Here is a 19,225-nt window from a genome sequence, read left to right on the forward strand (position 1 = left end):
TGTGGGTGGATTCCAGCGTCACAGTGGCCACCCATGGGGTGTGTGTGTGCAAATGGGCTCCATTTTCCCTAGCTATGCCTTTGCCCGGAGGGGAGGGTAGAAGGGACTGCCTTCTGCCGTCTGGGAGCCCAGCCGGTGGGGGAGAGGGGCGGGCGGGGCAGAGGAGTCTGCCATCCCTGGCCTCAGAGAGCTGATTTTATAAGCACTGAGGCTGGGGGTGGAGCTTGGGGAGGCATGATCATGCCCCCAGGGGCGGGTGGGGGTGTGGCCACGCCCCCAAACCCCCACCCCATAAAAATCTATACCTATGTCACTGGGCTAGTGTATTCTTTGGGGGGGGGGGTGTTCAACTTTACCTACTAAGAGCACTCATGCATTTCATGTATGCTGTTAATTTGTTGTGCTTTGATAAAACTATTCAGTCATTATTTTCTTGTTGCTTTAGTGTTACCCACTGGGGTGATAAAAGATGCAGATTAATATCTTGCTGACAGTACACTTTCTCAGGAGGAAAGATTTCAATACCTGCAGCAGCATCCTGAACATAGTTACACAGAAGTAGGTCTCTCTAGATTGGCATAACTGGAATATAATTGATCCAGGAAAATGTGTCACCAGGAAATAAAGATGACTGCTGCATCTATCCAAAGTGTAGTGCTTAAGAGTAGGTGGATTCTAATAAGAACATAAGAAATCTGGAGAACTGGGTTTGATTCCCCACTCCTCTACATAAGCAGCTCACTCTTATCTGGTGAACCGAATTCTCCTGCACATGAAGCCTTCTGGGTGACCTTGAGCTATTCACAGTTCTCTCCAAACTCTCTCAGCCTCACCTACCTTGCAAGGTGTCTCTTGTGGAAAGAAGGGAAGGAGTTTGTAAGCTGCTTTGAAAATCCTCACTGGGAAGAAAGGTAAGGTACAAATCCAAACTCTTCTCCCAGGCAATAGACTTGCTCAGAAGACTCACTCATGGGGAAACTGGAGTCATAGTATTAAGGTAAAACTATGGATCAGGAGAGGAGAAATGCACTTCCAGTGTGAAGTGCAAAAGATCCTGCCTTACTATGGAATATTCAGCCTCTAAAGAAGACACATCCTCAGAGTAAGCTGCCACGTGTCGATTTCTTAATAAGCTGCAACTCTTGCTGAATCAATGAACCATGTGGAGAGCTCCATGATTTCACAGATGTGCCAAGAATAATCTTCATAATTCCTGAATATCAGCTATCGTAGAGGAAAAATTCATGGAGTTGTGCAAGAAATACAAATATAACATGGCACAGCTAGCTTCATGGGATGCTGACCAAAGAAAATAAAATTTAACTCCAGAAAGAACAGCAAAAATAGGGAATACTATCTTGAAGAGATGCTGGACATATGCTAGTGGACATATATCAGCATGCCATATCTTCATCTTTTGTGTTCCTAACCGGAGGTACAGATATTCTTGAGAGGTGTTCAAAACATTAGAAGAAATACTGAGGTTGAAGTTTTCAAATGACCCCCAAATGTGCTCTATGAGGCACAGTCCCCAAAAGCAGGAACCAGAGGGAAAAAAATTGGTGAGAAACCTGCTAGTCTGGCACAAAACAGGGAAACAAAATAGGCTTCCTGATGGAAATGTTTGGATTTGTAAAGCATTTGTAAAGAACATAAGAACTGGCCTGCTGGATCATCTAGTCCATCTAGTCCAGCACTCTGCTACTCGCAGTGGCCCACCAGGTGCCTTTGGCAGCTCACATGCAGGAGGTGAAAGCAATGGCCTTCTGAGGCTGTTGCTCCCGAGCACCTGGTCTGTTAAGGCATTTGCAATCTCAGATCAAGGAGGATCAAGATTGGTAGCCATAGATCGACTTCTCCTCCATAAATCTATCCAAGCCCCTTCTTTAAAGCCATCCAGGTTAGTGGCCATCACTACCTCCTGTGGCAGCATATTCCAAACACCAATCACGCGTTGTGTGAAGAAGTGTTTCCTTTTATTAGTCCTAATTCTTCCCCCCAGCATTTTCAATGAATGCCCCCTGGTTCTAGTATTGTGAGAAAGAGAGAAAAATTTCTCTCTGTCAACATTTTCTACCCCATGCATAATTTTATAGACTTCAATCATATCCCCCCTCAGACATCTCCTCTCCAAACTAAAGAGTCCCAAATGCTGCAGCCTCTCCTCATAAGGAAGGTGCTCCAATCCTTCAATCATCCTTGTTGCCCTTCTCTGCACTTTTTCTATCTCTTCGATATCCCTTTTGAAAATGGTTCACTTTGTAAATTAACATGGTGACTATAATGGAAAAATTATGGGATGAGCAGAGGAAAATAAAAGAAGAATCTTTTTAAAATTTGGTAACAGTTCATTATTTACTGGAACAAAATTAAATTGGAAGAAAACATGAAGGAAGAAATCCTGAAATGTATTTAAAATATACTTATTTGTTTGTTTGTTTGTTTGTTTATTCGATTTTAGTATACCGCCCCATCCCCAGGGGGCTCTGGGCGGTGTACATCATAGTTGTCATACAGTACAATAACAAAAGGGGCAATTAAAATATACTAGAAATAGTACTGAATTTTATTTATTTATTTATAGTTAAGACATTATTGTGTATATTGGTAAGCATCCTTATGTACTGTATTCTATTTGACCATTTTATGATTGTCACAAATGTGAAACCTAATGTAGAATAATTTTTAAAGGATCTGCACTAATATCTATCAATTACTTTAAAGAATCATGAAATTGTCCAAGAAACCTAAACACAACGTTCTATCCTAGAATCGTGGAATATTGGGTTTATATAACATGTTTGGTTACTATAATTCCCCAATTCCTCCCATGTCCTTTCCTTGATGTGAAGTCAGGATTTCATGGCAGAAGCTACATCTTCAAACTACCAGGTGACACCCTACCGTACCTCCCATCATGGAAGTGTGATACTGAGTGCAGTAAATAATATTCCCAAGAACTACATTGCAAAAAGTAATATAAGTAGATTCTGTTCACATTCTTGTTGCAGTCAACAAAAATAGAATCCTAACCTAAAGAGTACATTTCCCTAATACAAGTGGCCAGCTCATCCAGCATTATGTGTGTGCGAGTATGAGGTACTTGTTTCTTCAAGGTGAGACCTGAATAGTGTCTGTTTTTATTTCAATCCATGTAGAGAAAGTGAGAGGAACAAAGGGCCACAGAGAGAGAATGAGGAGTCATCAGAGGGCAGTTCCCAGATTTAGATAAATCCCATCACTTGTAAGTCCAAAAAGTCTTTGATGTGTTTACCTGCCAGACAAGTGACAGAAGGGTGTTATCCAGTTACATATCCTGGCTGACTTCTAAAACTCTGTCTTGAGCAAGGTAATATTACAAGCAAAACAATAAGGAATCTACAATGTATCTAAAGGTATACATATATAAAGAAGAAAAGAATTAAATGAATAATATTCTTATTTCTATATCTAAACACTTATATTCTCCCTGGCAGATGCGTGGGTTGGCTTCATGGGAAACTTAAACAAATCCTTTATTAATACAAACGCCTATACATGTGAGAAGGGTCAGGATCAACTAAAATATATTTTAAGAAATTCTGGGGGTTCACCGGTTACACATTGACAAGGAGATATCAAGCATCACTCCCAAACTTCTGACAGTTGGAGAAGATGTTAATTGTACCCCATCAATAGCTGGCAGGTGACCATTCTTCCCCAAGTCTCCCCGACCTAGCCACAGGACCGCCACCTTTACTGGGTTCAACTTCAATCAGTTCTGTTTCAACCATTTCTCCACAGCTTCCAAACAACTGCCATGGGGCAGTATCCAGCCCGCAATCCATAAACAGGTATAACTGGCTGTTATCAATATACCGATGACACCCCAATCCAAGTCATCAGACTAACTGGGTGAGGGGGCGCATATAGATGCTAAACAGCATTGGGGAAAGGATTGCTCCTTGAGGACACACTAGTGAGTCATATGGTGACAGGGTGATGCCTCTCCCCTAGCACCACCCTGAGGAAAGGACCTCAGAAGGGTATTGTTACCACGCTGCCTGGGTAACTTTATTTCCCCAGATCTGCCAGCTCTCAGCAGCGCAGAGGAACAGAAACAGGACCCAACACAGTGAGAATATTGAAAATAGAAATGAGTTTATTGAGATGCTGACCTACGTGTAACTGCAACTGCCTAGCAGCTTTACAACAACTTTTATATCCTTTCTCCCGCCCGGGAGTCCGGGGAAATACAGGACAGCCTACAATCATTCATTTACAGATACACGGGAACCAATTAGAGTCCAGAGGGCAGTCCCTTCTTAAATTTCGCGGTGGAGACGGGGTGAGGCGATGATGTAGGCACAGGCAGGAAAAACACAAAAGAGTCCTTTGGGTGCTTGGGGCCAGGAAACGAAACCTAACGACGACGGCACCCTTATCAGCCTGCTGGTGGGAGTAAGGCAGATGGAGGCGCTTCTTCCGGGGTCTCTTTTGTCAACCGTCCATTCATGGTTTTAGCAAATGAAAAGGACATACCCAGGTGGAGCAGGGGTGGATTCCTGCCTTGAGCAAAGGAGGTTCCATGCAGACACAAATACAAGATACAACAGTAATTTCTACATTCTATCTAATACAGCTTGTTCCAATGCAACTTAGAAAGCAATAAAACATAAGTTCACCTTTATTAACAAGATCAGAAATGATCCTACATAATGATCCCACCCTACATAATTTGGTATCATCTGCAAACTTGCCCACCACGCTACCCACCCCTACTTCCAGGTCATTTATGAATAGGTTAAAGAGCACTGGTCCCAATACGGATCCTTGGGGGACACCACTCTCTACATCTCTCCATTGTGAGAACTTCCCATTTATACCCACCCTTTGTTTCCTGTTCCTCAACCAGTTTTTAATTCATAGGAGTGATATGAACATATAGTTTATAGTGTTTTAAGCCATATATTTAATTATATAAAGTATATTAGAGGTAATTTATAAAAGGTCAGTAAGATGCTGTTAGTTAAACAAAGAACTGTAATTTTATTAGTAGAGAGGCCTTGCTTGGGAGAAGTGGGGGAGATTTTTGCACTTTTCAGTAAAGTTTAGTGAACACGCTTTGAAATTTAGGAACGGCCTTTTACTAAAAGATAAGAAATTAGTGGTTGGTATGGCAACCATGTCAAAGTGACCAGATGGGCAAAGGGAAGGTGGGGAATAGAAACTTAGGCCGCTTCTGCACGGCCTCCGGTCGCCCCCACGCCGGCGAGAGTTCCGCCGGCGTGGGGGCGACAGCCCGTTCGCATGAACGGGCCGAGCAGAGGCCGCCAGACGGCCAGCGGCTCCACACGGAGCCGCCCTCCCCCCTTCTCCTTCCCACTTACGAAGTTCCCTGTCGTCGTCTGCTGGCCGTGGAAGCCCCGCCCACGCTGTCCTCCGACCCCTGGAGGTCGGAGGGACAGCTTGGGCGGGGCTTCCACTCTGCCAGCAAGGCTTTGTTTCTGACAGGGAACTTCGTAAGTGGGAAGGAAGAAGGGAAGATAGCGTCTTCCGACTGCAGCTGATTCGCGCAGCCGCAGGAAGACGACTCCCCTCTAACAACAACCCTTTAAAGGGTTGTTGTTTAGGAAGCTGACTTGACGCCCGCCCTGGGGAAAAGGGAAGAGCATGCTGCGTTGCAGGCGAAGCCGCTGCTGCGTTGCAGCAACGGCGGCCTGGGGGCGCCTTTTTTGGCGCCCCCAGGCCGTCGTAAAACGGCCGTGCAGAAGCGGCCTTATAGAAGAAACAAAACTTAGTTTGCCAAGCCTTACGTAGGCTGTTGTTGATTTAAGTCCTGTCCAAATGAGGAGTGGAGATTCAAATGCAATGTGTACGTATTCCAAATCTAGCCAGTGGTTAGAAGACAAGGAGGATGTTTGTAAGAGGGTATAAATTATGTTACACAAGCAACAGCCCCTTTAAACCGTCTCCCTGTCTGATTTTTACAGAGAGTCTGGGTTCCCTCTTCTGCGCAGAATTAAAACAATAAAACTCTGAACACTGAAGAAGCTTATGGATGGTTATTTGTACGTAACCATGATATGTACACATATATAGTTCACAGTGTTTTAAGCCATATATATATATACACATATAGTAGCCTGCACAAAGGGTGGAGGACGTTACATAAACTCATCTTAGCTAACGAAACTGATGGGGCCTGTACTATTGAGTTTGCTGAAAGTCTAATAAACAGAAAGGTAATTTAAAGGGCACCGAGAAACGAAACTCAGAGCAGCCTGACACTGGCCTTGAGTTGAAAGAAATAGGGCCCCACCAAGAGATAAGAGTTAGCAGAAGACTTGATTGCTATAGAAACCAGTAGTTGTTATAGAAATTTTATACATGAGGTGTTTTAGACTCAAGTTACATTAGAAATATGGGATGGAAAGGTGTGGTAAAAGGTGGGATAAGATGACCAGGTCTGTACGTTTACTTGACTCAAACCAATGAGCAAGAAGACAAGGAGGGATGTTTGTAAGAGGGTATAAATTATGTTACACAAGCAACAGGCCCTTTGAACCTCCTCCCTGTTGCTAACATAGGAGAGTTCCCTCTTCTGCGCAGAATTGAAACAATAAAACTCTGAACACTGAAGAAGCTTATGGATGGTTATTTGTGAGTAACCGGACAGAGCCTTAGCTCTAAGCACAGGGCCTAGCCCTGTGCCTAACAACCAGACAGAGCCTTAGCTCTGAAGACAGGGCTTCTGTCCTGTGCCTAACAGGAGGACTTCCCCTCTTATTCCTTCATTGCTGAGTTTTCTCAACAGTCTCTGGTGCGGAACTTTGTCAAAAGCCTTTTGGAAATCCAAGTAGACAATGACCACTGGTTCCCCCTTATCCACATGATACCATAATACCATAGACTCCATCCTCCAAAGAAGCCATTTCCTGTGGGGGTACAGGGGTTGCCTACAGGGGGATACCAATCACTGAGAATTACAACTGATCTCCAGACAACAGAGATCAGCACCCCTGGAGGAAATGGATGCTTTGATACATTGACTCTATAGCATTGTACCCCACTGAGGTCTCTGCCCTCCCCAAGCTGCACCTATAATTGATCAAGAATTTCCCCATCCATAGCTGGCAGCTCTAGCCTTCAGAATGTTCATGCCTGGAAAAGTGTAGTTCCCAACAGGAAAACAAAGTGGTGTTGTTGTTGTTTTTTTAAAAAACCTAGGTATTTAAGCAGAAGAGGTTTCTTTCCCTTCATCTTCTGCCTCTTCTTCAGGATATATCTAGCTGGTTTGTCCTGCAGTGGGGACCTCATAGGAAGCTGCTTCCCACTGTTCCACAAGAGCAAAGAAAGCTCCTCTTTCAAAATATTTCTGTTCTGCTCTTCCATCTAGGTCTGTTGTTGCAAGGAACTACATTTCCCAGAAACCCTTGTAAACACTCCTGGGGTCAACCTTGCCTTTCTCAGGCGTTGAAGGCAGCGGCATTTCCTAGAGTGGGAGAAAGAAATTTGGGAATGGAGCTTCGGAGGGGCTCTTTTGTTTTTGGTTCTCCCCAGCTGGAGGAAGACTCTGGCTTTTGCATGTCTACAGAAGAGGTGAGTGGAGGGTTTCATACAGCAAACTTTGGGCAAAAACAGGGAAAGGGAGAGAAAATAGGGGTTAAATGGAGGGAAAGGGGGGACTGGAAGGAGCCCAGAGCGGCTGCCACCCCACCTGAATGTATAATTGGATCTGACCAAGAAAAGCTCATGTTATGCAGTTTTCTTAATTTGGAGATTTTCAGTGTGTTCTACTTGTTAGAAGTTGAAAAAAAAATCCAATTTTCACTACTGTCTGTTTTGATGTATTGGATTATTTTAATCAGTGGAGTGGCCACTGATTGATTGATTGATTGATTGATTGATTGATTGATTCTTTCTTTCTTTCTTTCTTTCTTTCTTTCTTTCTTTCTTTCTTTCTTTCTTTCTTTCTTTCTTTCGCACTCAGGAACAGGAATCAATGGTTGTACGGGACTGCTGATTTGCTCACCCTTTTCTCATGCGTTCCCAACACTCCAAGAAACTAAATCGGGGGCACAGTAGTTCAGTTGCTGAGGACAAGCTGAAAGTCTGTCCTCACTTGATCTTTATCAAAGGGTTTGTAAACAGGGACCTTTGCAAACACAATCAAACCAAACACCATTGTCCAAATGAAGTTCAAAGGTTTATTGGCAAAACTTCCCGAGGTTAAATCATCAGCTCCCCATGTAATATATCTTAAACAAGATAGCGAATACAAAATTAACACTCCGAGCCACAGAGGCTTAGGGAGGAAGGGAAAAAACACATCCTCCTCCTTCTCCTGTTACCTCCCAACTGTTTTTAAAAGTCAACTACTCCCTCAAGGACTGGCCGCCCCTTCCACCGCTGAAGTCTGTGATAGCCATTTTCAGGTGTCATGAGGCAAAGAGCAACATTGCAGGAAACAGTTTGTCAGATAAAGTCAACCCTCATACAATGGTTAACTGGGCACTATTGTCCTTTTTCAGAGATCCACAGTGTCCTTTGAGGATGTAACCATGTTTTTCACAGAGGAGGAATGGGGTCTGCTGGATCCAGGCCAAAGAAAACTCTTCTGGGAAGTTACGGAGGAGAATTTTGAGAATGTGGCCTCTCTGGGTAGGAATTGTTTCTTTTATTATGAACACAGCAGAGAAGGGAAAGAGGTGGCAACTTCCTTTGGCCCTCTGGAATTTCTGAACACCCTTCCGTGTGCCATGGAGGAAAGAATGGCGTTCCCACAACTGGGATCTTACAACTGGGAGTTATCTGTGAGCACTTCTGTTTTGTGAGAAAGATGGTGAGGAAGGAAGATGATATATGGGAAAAGAGAAGCTGGGTAAGAGCCACAACAGCCAGGTTCCAGGTGAAATATGGGGATTTGGGAGTGAAGCGCTTCTCTTTGTAATGTTCTGCTCTTTGCTGGCCAGCTCAGAGCAGTTCCAGGGAGAGTCAAGCCAGGCAAGAATCAGGCCCACAATTTAATATCATTAACAGAGACTAAGTTGAATTTGGGAGAGTGGATACCTTCTCTCATCTCAGTTCTGCAGTTGTGGGAATATCTCTCTGAAAGTTTGGAAGAACTTTGATTTGTTTCCACCCATAATCATGCTAAACCTGGTGGCCAAAATTCCAGTACCCAGCCTTGTTGCCTGAGGAGAAATGCCTGCCACAAAAAGTCAAGCAAGCAGGAAGACCTTTCATTAATATAGACTAGCCCCCACTTTCTCACTCACCTGACCATCCCCAAAGCTCAATGTACACACAGTATTTCTTGATATGCATGTGAAATTCCATACAGCCACAAATGATCAATGAAACCATATTTTCTGCATTCCCAAATACTTTTTATATATATATTTTCTCTTTGGGTCTAGTTGCAGGGAACTACATTTCCCTGAATGTCTTACGAGCACCAGAGAAGTCAACTCTGCCTTTCCTAGGTGTTTATGGAGTGGTTTTTCAACCAGCAAGAGAAGGAAATTTATGGAATATGCAGTTCCACGGAGCCTCTCTTCTCTCTCATTTCCCCTGGCTGGAGGGAGAATTTGGCTCTTGCACCTCTGCTAAAAAGGTGAGTTTAGGATTTCATCAACTTCATCATGAATAAGGAAGGAAAGAGGGAGTCAAAGAGAAAGAGGAAGTATCCTGAGAGTGGTTTCCCAGGCAGCATCTGTGCATAGGGGGAAGGGTGCTTGTGTTGTCACTGTCTTGAATGATCTATACAAAAGCCTGGGCTTATTTTATTGGTAATAGCAAGGCAGAGCCCTCGTCTGATCCCACTGGATTCATTGGCCTCTGTAGGTCGCTACCCTTCACATTTGCTTTTGGCATACTTCAAAGGTTAACCCCTGAAGAGGCATTTGGCCATACTTTACTACTACCATGGGGGAAGTATTTTAAGTACCAGTTGTAACTTCTGTGGAATGTGATTCCCTTCAGCATCATCTTCAAGAAACCTCTGAGCTGACAACTGGTCTGAAGGTTTGTTTTCTAACACAGGGGGGTAATTCCCCCTTCTTGTCTTTCACTGCTAACAGCACAGTGAAACACAGTGAAACACAGTGGACATTAAAGGGTCAAGATTGTATAGTAGAGTGGAGAAAGACAATTAGGGTTATCTTTGTAAACATTTGATTTGATTTGTGGAGCCCAGTTGTTTGCAGTGTTGTGAATTTGTAGTTATAGGAGACATTCAATGTATTCTAAGTGTTAGAAGCTGTCCTTTCAGGAATGCTCAGGGAAGGAATCAGTTATCAAAAGGGACAGTAATCAGTCATCAACAGTTACATCTTTTCCTTTTATAGAGTTTGTCAGTATCCTTTGAAGAGGTAGCCACGTTCTTCACGGGGGAGGAATGGGCTGTGCTGGAGCCAAGCCAAAGAAAACTCTTCTGGGAAGTGATGAAGGAAAATTACGAGACCTTGGCCTCTCTGGGTAAGGACCTTTTCCCTTTTATTATAAATTGAGAAGAGAAAGGGGGCAACTTCCTTTGACCCTCTTGAATTTCAGAATGCACTTGAATTTGCCACAGATGGAAGCACACAACTCTCACAGTAAGTGAGAATTGCTCACAGGGATATATAAAATGCTTGAAAATGAAAGCAAGAATTATTTTCATACTGTTAACAGAAGTGTGTTGGTGAGAGTGGATCTGATCAGGAGGAATGGACAATATATAGGTAGGTTAAAATTCTGGAGTTGGAACAGGCCAGACAAGCCATTTATCCAACTCTCTGCTCGATGCAGGATCAGCCTAAAGCATCCCTGAAAAAAATTAATCTAGATGGTACTTGAAGGCTGTCAGCGAGGGAGAGCTCACCACCTGCCTATGCAGTCAATTCCAGCACTGAATTATTCTGACCAAAAAAAATCCTGCTATCCACTCGGTACCTTTTTTGTCCAAAATTTGTCCCTGTGCTGCTAGCAGGCAGGGGTGTGGCTGGCTCTGACCCCGCTGGGCAAAGCAGGCAGCAGGGAAGGTGTAGTCAGGTCACAGTTCAATAGGTCAAGACAGGTGGCAGGCAAGGCATAGTCAGGTCACAGTCAAATAGGTGAAGGAGAATAGGTGAGCAGGCTAGGAATCAATGCAGAACCAGGCAGCAGCAACAGGTAACACACTTGTTGCGTCCAGGCAGAAGCAAGCTCACAGCAAGGCTTGTATAGAGAGCCTTGTTCAAGGGGCTGGGATACTGCAAGGAGTTAATCCACATCAGATGTAGAGACTTCCAGTCTCCCATACTTTGCTGTCAAACGATCACTCCTTCTGTGGTTCTGTCGTAGTTGCCTCTGCTTCTGCCTTCTATGCACAGCTGGTTGTCACTGGATTCCCTAGGACAGTGATGGCGAACCTTTTCGAGACCGAGTGCCCAAATTGCAACCCAAAACCCACTTATTCATTGCAAAGTGCCAACACAGCAATTTAACCTGAATTCTGAGGTTTTAAACTCCGAGGCGTGCGTTACTTGGGAGTAAGCTTGGTGGTAGTCGTTGGCTTTGCTTTGAAGCAACCGTGCAACTCTTCAAACAGGTGAATCACAACCCTAGGAGGGTTTACTCAGAAGCAAGCCCCATTGTCAGCAACTGAGCTTACTCCCAGGTAAAGGATCGTGCTTTAGTTCTTTGCATGAAAATCAGTGGGGTTTAACAGCACTTAACAGGGTTACCTACACTGCTTCTCCAAAACTAGGTCTTAGGTTTAATGCTAATAATCGAGCCCAGCAGCCTAGATGTGTGTGTGTGTGGGGGGGGGCGATTTTCCCCCCACAAGACGAACTCTGTTTACACGTGCCCACAGAGAAGGCTCTGAGTGCCACCTCTGGCACCCGTGCCATAGGTTCGCCACCACTGCCCTAGGAGAATCTGCAGGCTCCATCACCTGTATGTCATCAGGCAGGGAAGGGCTGGGTGTTGGCTCTGCCTGGTCTTCCCCAGGAGCAGCCAACTCTGGCTACATTGTGTCCTCAGATTCTGCCTCGGAGTCCTCAGTGTCCTGGTGAGTACCCAGGGGTTGGCTGATGACACCACCCATTATTGCGAGGCCTATCCTCTGATGCCGGCAGAAACAGCTCCCTGCCCTCCTGACCGTCTTTCAGATATTTAAATAGAAGAAGAAGAGTTTGTATTTATACCCCCCTTTCTCTCCTTCAAGGAGACTCAAGGGGGCTTGCAATCTCCTTCCCCGCCCCGCCCCTACAACAAACACCCTGTGAGGTGGGTGGGGCTGAGAGAGCTCCAAAAAGCCAAGATCACCCAGCTGGCAAGTGTTGGAGTGCACAGGCTAATCTACGGTAGTTCCCCAGATAAGCCTCTACAGTTCAAGTGACAGAGCAGGGAATCAAACCCAGTTCTCCAGATTAGAGTGCACCTGCTCTTAACCACTACGCCACTGTGTAGTGCAATTATGTGTTCCCTCAGTGTCCTCATCTCCAGACTGAAGTTTCCCAAATTCCTTACCCTTTCCTCATAGAACGTGAGCCCCTTTTGAAGCAAGGCCTCCAGAGCTACACAGTACTCCAGATGCAGCCTGAGCAATGCAGTATATAGCAGAATATGACTATTTGTTTTATACTCCTCTTTCTTTTCAAGAGTGGTTCAAAGTGGTTCTTTTCAATAGTAGTTCAAAGCACCTTGTACAATTCTCTGCTCCTGCATTTTATCCTCACAGCAAACCTGTGGAGTAGGTTAGGCTTGTCTCTGTGATTGGCCCAAAGTCTCCCAGTCTGAAACTGGAACCTCTCCACCACATTGGCATTTGCCATGTAGCTGCTGTTTAACAGTAGGAAGAAGCTAGTCCTAGCTGGGTCATTCAAACTGTGTGGACTCAGGTTGCCTGGCTTGGATTGTTGCTGGGCCTGGCCTATAGGAATCATCCCTCAAAGGCTAAAGCATCCCTTGAATGGACAGAAACCAAGGCTTGAAGGCTGATAATACCATGTGGTGGCCTCACAGTGGCCACTGAAGGCATTCGTTTCTTAGAGTTTAGAAATTGCTTCTATTGTTTTGCGTGTTACAGGCCACAGTGTCTCTCCAGTATCCAATCTCTGGTTTTGTTTACATATTTCATTTCTTTTATTTAAACAAAAATTATTTGAAAAATATTGAAGATTTTTTAAAAATTCTTCTCTTATCCCATTTCTGTGTGTTCCGTGAATAAACACCAGGAATAATATTAACATTAATGTGGTCTGAGGGACAGCTTTCTGCGACCGAAGCAAGATAAGCCTCCTCTCTTTCTTTGGATTTGTGGTTAAATATTGCTGAGGTTCTTCCAGGCTGCACAGGTTCATTGTAGAAAATATCACTCACTGCTTTGTTTAATTGATAACCGGTATTTGTAACTTTTAATTCTTGTTTGATTTTTTCACTTTCTTTTTCAGTTGCAGATGTGAGGGAGATGGGGAATGAGAATGAATCAGAAAGAATTGTGGAAAAAGATGAGGACCTGCAGTCAGAAGTGAATTCTCAGTACCAAGTGAACAGAAGTGAACAAGCAGTACCAAAGCAAGAGTACAGAAGGAGAAGGGAAATAAAAGATAAACAGAGGCAGGAATGGGTTGGCTGTCAGAGCGGAAAAAAGCCTGAGGTCTCAACTCAAAAGAGGAAAAATAGATGGCTTAACAGTCGTGTGAATCATAAATGGTTCAGCTACACATTCAGTGGTCAAACACATCTGACCATTACAACATGTTGGACATGTGGAAAGGGCTTCCGCTGCAGTAGTGAAGTAAAAATGCATGAAAAGGTTCACTCAGGGGAGAAATCATATGAATGCTTGCAATGTGAAAAGTTCCTCACTTTCAGCAGCTCCCTTAGGGCACATGAAAAGATTCATACAAGGGAGAAGCCATACAAATGCTTGGAGTGTGGAAAGTGCTTCTCTCAGAATTGTGACCTAACTAAACATCAAAAGAGTCACACAGGTGTGAAACCATATAAATGCTTGGAGTGTGGAAAGTGCTTCTCTCAGAATAGCCATCGAACTACACACCAAAAGATTCACACAGGGGAGAAACCATATAAATGCTCTGAATGTGGAAAGTGCTTCTCTCAGAATAGCGAGCTAACTAAACATCGAAGGATTCACACAGGGGAGAAGCCGTATAAATGCAAGAAGTGTGGAAAGTGCTTCTCTCAGATTGGAACCCTAAGTGCACATCAAAGGACTCACTCAGGGGAGAAACCATATAAATGCTTGGAGTGTGGAAAGTGCTTCTCTCAGAACTGTGACCTAACTGCACATAAAAGAATTCACACAGGTGAGAAGCCATATAAATGCTTAGAGTGTGGAAAGTGCTTCTCTAAGAATTGCAACCTGAGTACACATAAAAAGGTTCACACAGGGGAGAAACCATATAAATGCCTGGAGTGTGGAAAGTGCTTCTCTCAGAATTGTGACCTTACTACACATCAATGGATTCACACAGGTGAGAAGCCATATAAATGCATGGAGTGTGGAAAGTGCTTCTCTAAGAATGGCAACCTGAATACACATAAAAAGGTTCATACAGGGGAGAAATCATATAAATGTTTGGAGTGTGGAAAGTGCTTCTCACAGAATTGTGACCTAACAGCACATCAAAGAATTCACACAGGGGAGAAGCCATATAAATGCTTGGCGTGTGGAAAGTGCTTCAGTTGGAATAGTTATTTAACTAAACATCAGAAGGTTCACACAGGGGAGAAGCCCTATAAATGCTCTCAGTGTAGAAAGTGCTTCTCTCGGTGTGACAGCCTAACTGCACATAACAAAGTTCACTCAGGGGAGAAGCCGTATAAATGTTTGGAGTGTGGAAAGTGCTTCTATCGGAATAGGGATTTAACTAAACATCACAATGTTCACACAGGGGAGAAGCCATATAAATGCTTGGAGTGTGGAAAATGTTTCTCTCTGAATGGCACCCTACGTAGACATCAGAAGGTTCACACAGGGGAGAAGCCATATAAATGTTTGGAGTGTGGAAAGTGCTTCTCTTGCAGCGGTGATTTAACTAAACATCAGAAGGTTCACATAGGGGAGAAGCCATATAAATGCTTGGAGTGTGGAAAATGCTTCTCTCGGAATGACCACCTAACAGCACATCAAAAAGTTCACACAGGGGAGAAGCCATATAAATGCTTGGAGTGTGGAAAGTGCTTCTCTCTGAATGGCACCCTACGTGGACATCAGAAGGTTCACACAGGAGAGAAGTCATATAAATGCTCGGTGTGTGGAAAGTACTTCTTAAAGAATAGCGGCCTAACTGCACATCAAAGGATTCACACAGGGGAGAAGCCATATAAGTGCTTGGAGTGTGGAAAGTGTTTTTCTCTGAATGACACCCTAAGGAGACATAAGAAGGTTCACACAGGAGAGAAGCCATATAAATGCTTGGAGTGTGGAAAGTGCTTTTCTCTGAATGACACCCTAAAGAAACATAAGAAGATTCACACAGGAGAGAAGCCGTATAAATGCTTTGAGTGTGGAAAGTGCTTCTCAGAGAATAGCAGCCTAGCTGCACATCAAATGATTCACACAGGGGAGAAACCATTTGAATGTTTGGAGTGTGGAAAGTGCTTCTCTCGAAATGGTGATTTAACTAAACAAGATTCACGCAAGGGAGAAGCCATATAAATGCTTGGAGTGTGGAAAGTGTTTTTCTCTTAATGGCACCCTAAATAGACATCAGAGAGTTCATATGGGAAAGACGCCATATAAATCACTAGATCATGGAAAGTTCTTATCAAAGAAAAGCACCCTAACTGCACATCAAAGGGTTCCAACAGCAGAGAAGCCATATAAATGCTTGGAGTGTGGAAAGTGCTTTTCTTGGAATGGTGGCCTAAGCAGACATCAAAGGGTTCACACAGGGGAGACGCCGTATAAATGTTTGGAGTGTGGAAAGTTCTTTTCTAAGAATAGCAACTTGACTGTTCATCAAAAGATTCACACAGGGGAGAAGCCGTATAAATGTTTGAGTGTGGAAAGTGCTTCTCTCAGATTGGCACTCTAAGTGCACATCGAAAGGTTCACACAGGGGAGAAGCCATATCAATGTTTGGAGTGTGGAAAGTGCTTTTCTAAGAATAGCAACTTGACTGCTCATCAAAAGATTCATACAGGGGAGAAGCCTTATAAATGCTTGGAGTGTGAAAAGTGCTTATCTCAGAACGAAAAACTGACTTCACATGAAAAGGTTCACACGGGGGAGATGCCATTTAAATGTCTGGAACGTGGAAAGTGGTTTTCTAAGAATAGCAACCTGACTGCTCATCAAAAGATTCATGCAAGGGAGAAACCATCTAAATGCTTGGAGTGTGGAAAGTGTTTTTCGCTTAATGGCACCCTAAATAGACATCAGAAGGTTCATCTGGGGGAGGAGCCATATAAATCATTGGAGCGTGGAAAGTGCTTATCAAAGAAAAGCACCCTAACTGCACTTCAAAGAGCTCCCACAACAGAAAAGCCATATCAATGCTTTGACTGTGGAAAGTGCTTCTCTCTCAGTGGGTGCCTAGCTAGACATCAGAAAGTTCACACAGGTGAGAAGCCATATAAATGCTTGGAGTGTGGAAAGTGCTTCTCTCAGAATGGCAACCTGAGTGCACATAAAAAAATTCATACAGGGGAGAAGCCGTATAAATGTTTCGAGTGCGGAAAGTGCTTCTCTCAGAATAAGAAGCTAACTAAATATCAGAAAGTTCACACGGGAGAAACCATATAAGTGCTTGGAGTGTGGAAAGTGCTTCTCTTGGAATTGTGACCTAGCTGCACATCAAAGGGTTCACACAGGTGAGAAGCTATATAAATGCTTAGAGTGTGGAAAATGCTTCTCTCGGAATAACAGACTAACTGCACATCAAAAGAGTCACACAGGGGAGAATGTTTGGAATGTGGAAAGTGCTTCTCTTGCAATAGTGATTTAACTAATCATCAGCAGGTTCACAAAGGAGAGACACTCTATGATTTCTTGGAATATGGGAAGTGCTTCTCTCAGAATGACAATCTTTTGGCATTCGTTCGAAGTCAAAGTGAGAGCTTATGCCACATGATTCACTCAGGAGTAGAGCCATCCAATGACAGTTAGTTAGCCTTGCTGGTTTGAAACCTTGACCTCTTATATATTAGCTACCCTGGTCCAGATCCACCTCTGAACCTATTTCCCTTGTTTCTACTCCTGCTTAGTCATTTTCCTCAAACAGATATGTGCCACATCATGTTGAGCGAAACCTACATATTTTTCTGTAAAACACTTTTACATTCCTCTGCAAAAGGATTGTTCACCAAGGCGGTGAGATCGATTAGCACCAGTATTACCTATTACAAAATGGAAAGTGCCATAATTTCCCTGTGGGAAGTTACGGTAATCTGAGACAGTGTCATATTGTGGATTAAATTTCATGGAGGGTTGTTCTATCAGTGGCTGCTTTTGGCACCTAAAGGGAATCTTTACATTCATTGAATGCCAGTGGCAGGAGGCAACATCAAGAAAAGGCCTTGGTTTCTTTCCTTCATTGTTGGTCCTCCATAGCAATTGGTTGTCCCTGTGTGAGATGGCTTGTTGTGCTATATAGGCCACTGATTTGATCCACCAGATCTCTTCTTAAGCATTACGTTTCTAAATATGTCTTACTCTTGAAAGACTAATGGGCAATGTAAGCTATATCCATTAGGTTTACAATATCCCTTTGCAAGAATTCTGTGCCATGAAGCCGGAATATCTTTGGGAATTTGATTGAATATACTAGGGGACCCTCTGGCCTTGAATCCTTGTTCCTGGCTACTATTCAACAGGATTTGAGGTGTGTCACAAAACATCATTCCAACACAAGAATGTCACCTTGTGTTTCATACCAGAATATGAGATGTTGTGTGTTGGAGTGACACCAAGTTGCTTATCCCAACACCTGAATCCTCCAGCCAGTATGCCACTGTCATTTGGCAATCATATCTGTGGTGGAGATCATCTTGGGAGAAAGGGTCACCCTAAGAGGCAGAAAAGGAAACCAGAGAGAAGAGCAAGTTGGGAGTCCTTGCATTCTGAAAAAAACTATAAATTCAGTGAGACCTGAGAGGCACGATTCCTGCTCAGGTAAATATTTGGTAGTTCCTCCTGGGACCTTGGGATCTAGGCCTCCTAAAGGCTTCCCTCTGCAGGAAGGGGGAGGAGCCAGAAACTGCCCAAAATGTACAAAGGAAGGACCTCAGCCTCTAGAAGTCCTTAAACCCAGGTGGAATCAAGGAGAGGAGGTAATGGGGGAATGGGCCTCCTGGCTGAAACAGAACTGATCATTGAAAGAGTTGTCTGTGATACAGGATGAGATGCAATTAAAGTGACTTCTGAGCAGTTCTTGGGCTTGTGGGTTGTCTGTGATGGAGACCTGTGAGGATAGAATACTCAGTAGGGTAGGTACAGTACCATCAAACATTATTTTGCTGTTGCCTTTCCATCAGCCATTTGGTAACTGCACATTGATTACAGTTCTTTATGCATACAGTTCTGTGAAAGATGGTGTATAAAGAAAAAATCAATAAATTAAATGATTGGAAAAATTGTTGTTAAATTGGTTTGTTACATTCTGTATTAGAAATGCATGGTATTTGAAATGGCACTTAAAGGAGTTCAAAGGAAGGGACATGGGAAGCGAGTACAGCATTATCTGCACCAGGATGCCACTTCCAGGAAAACCCTGGAAATGGTATTGAGTAGCTCTCGGAATTTCAGGAAACTATGGTTTTCCCTGGAAGTGACATTGCAGCACAGATGACTCCGAGTTTTGTTTTTTCCTGGGCAAGGAGCCTACAGTTGGCCCTCCCCGACAGTGTTTGTAAACACTTGTTGGTTGATAAATAATATTTGTAATTTGAAATGATCCTGCAAAAAAACCAATGAAGGCATTTCCTTTCCAGCATATTTCTGTCCCAAGCCAAGTTCCAATGTATCTTGGGATTGAAAAAGTTCTGCCATACCAGAAATATTTGTGTTGTCAGAAGTCATTAATGCTGTGATGGAACAGGCCTGCTTTGCCCCGCAGGCCCTGTTCCACCCCAACCCTCTGCCAGGGGTTGCCAACTTTTCCTGGAAAGGGCTTGCTTTCTCTCTCTCTGGGTAACCATTGCCACCACCTGACCGTCTGAGGAACTTCCCACTGGGGAGGGTCAGGACTCCCCAGTCTCCTTTGCAGCTCTGAGGCCTAGCCTCTGTTTCCCCTGTTTTCCCTCT

At 43.8% G+C, this 19,225-nt stretch overlaps 1 protein-coding gene across 1 annotated transcript; it reads left to right on the plus strand.

Annotated features, from left to right (window-relative positions):
• The first annotated feature begins 7,456 nt into the window (after nt 1–7,456).
• On the plus strand, nt 7,457–18,555 carry LOC125428883 (zinc finger protein 420-like). Its single transcript, XM_048489591.1, is given in 7 exon segments — nt 7,457–7,581; nt 8,514–8,643; nt 9,402–9,598; nt 10,332–10,461; nt 13,404–15,570; nt 15,815–15,977; nt 15,980–18,555. Coding segments are annotated over 7 exon segments (3,615 nt in total). The 5' UTR covers nt 7,457–7,500; the 3' UTR covers nt 16,727–18,555.
• Nucleotides 18,556–19,225: the final 670 nt, after the last annotated feature.

This window comes from Sphaerodactylus townsendi, linkage group LG03 (genome assembly GCF_021028975.2).
Source record: "Sphaerodactylus townsendi isolate TG3544 linkage group LG03, MPM_Stown_v2.3, whole genome shotgun sequence".
NCBI lineage: Eukaryota > Metazoa > Chordata > Lepidosauria > Squamata > Sphaerodactylidae > Sphaerodactylus > Sphaerodactylus townsendi.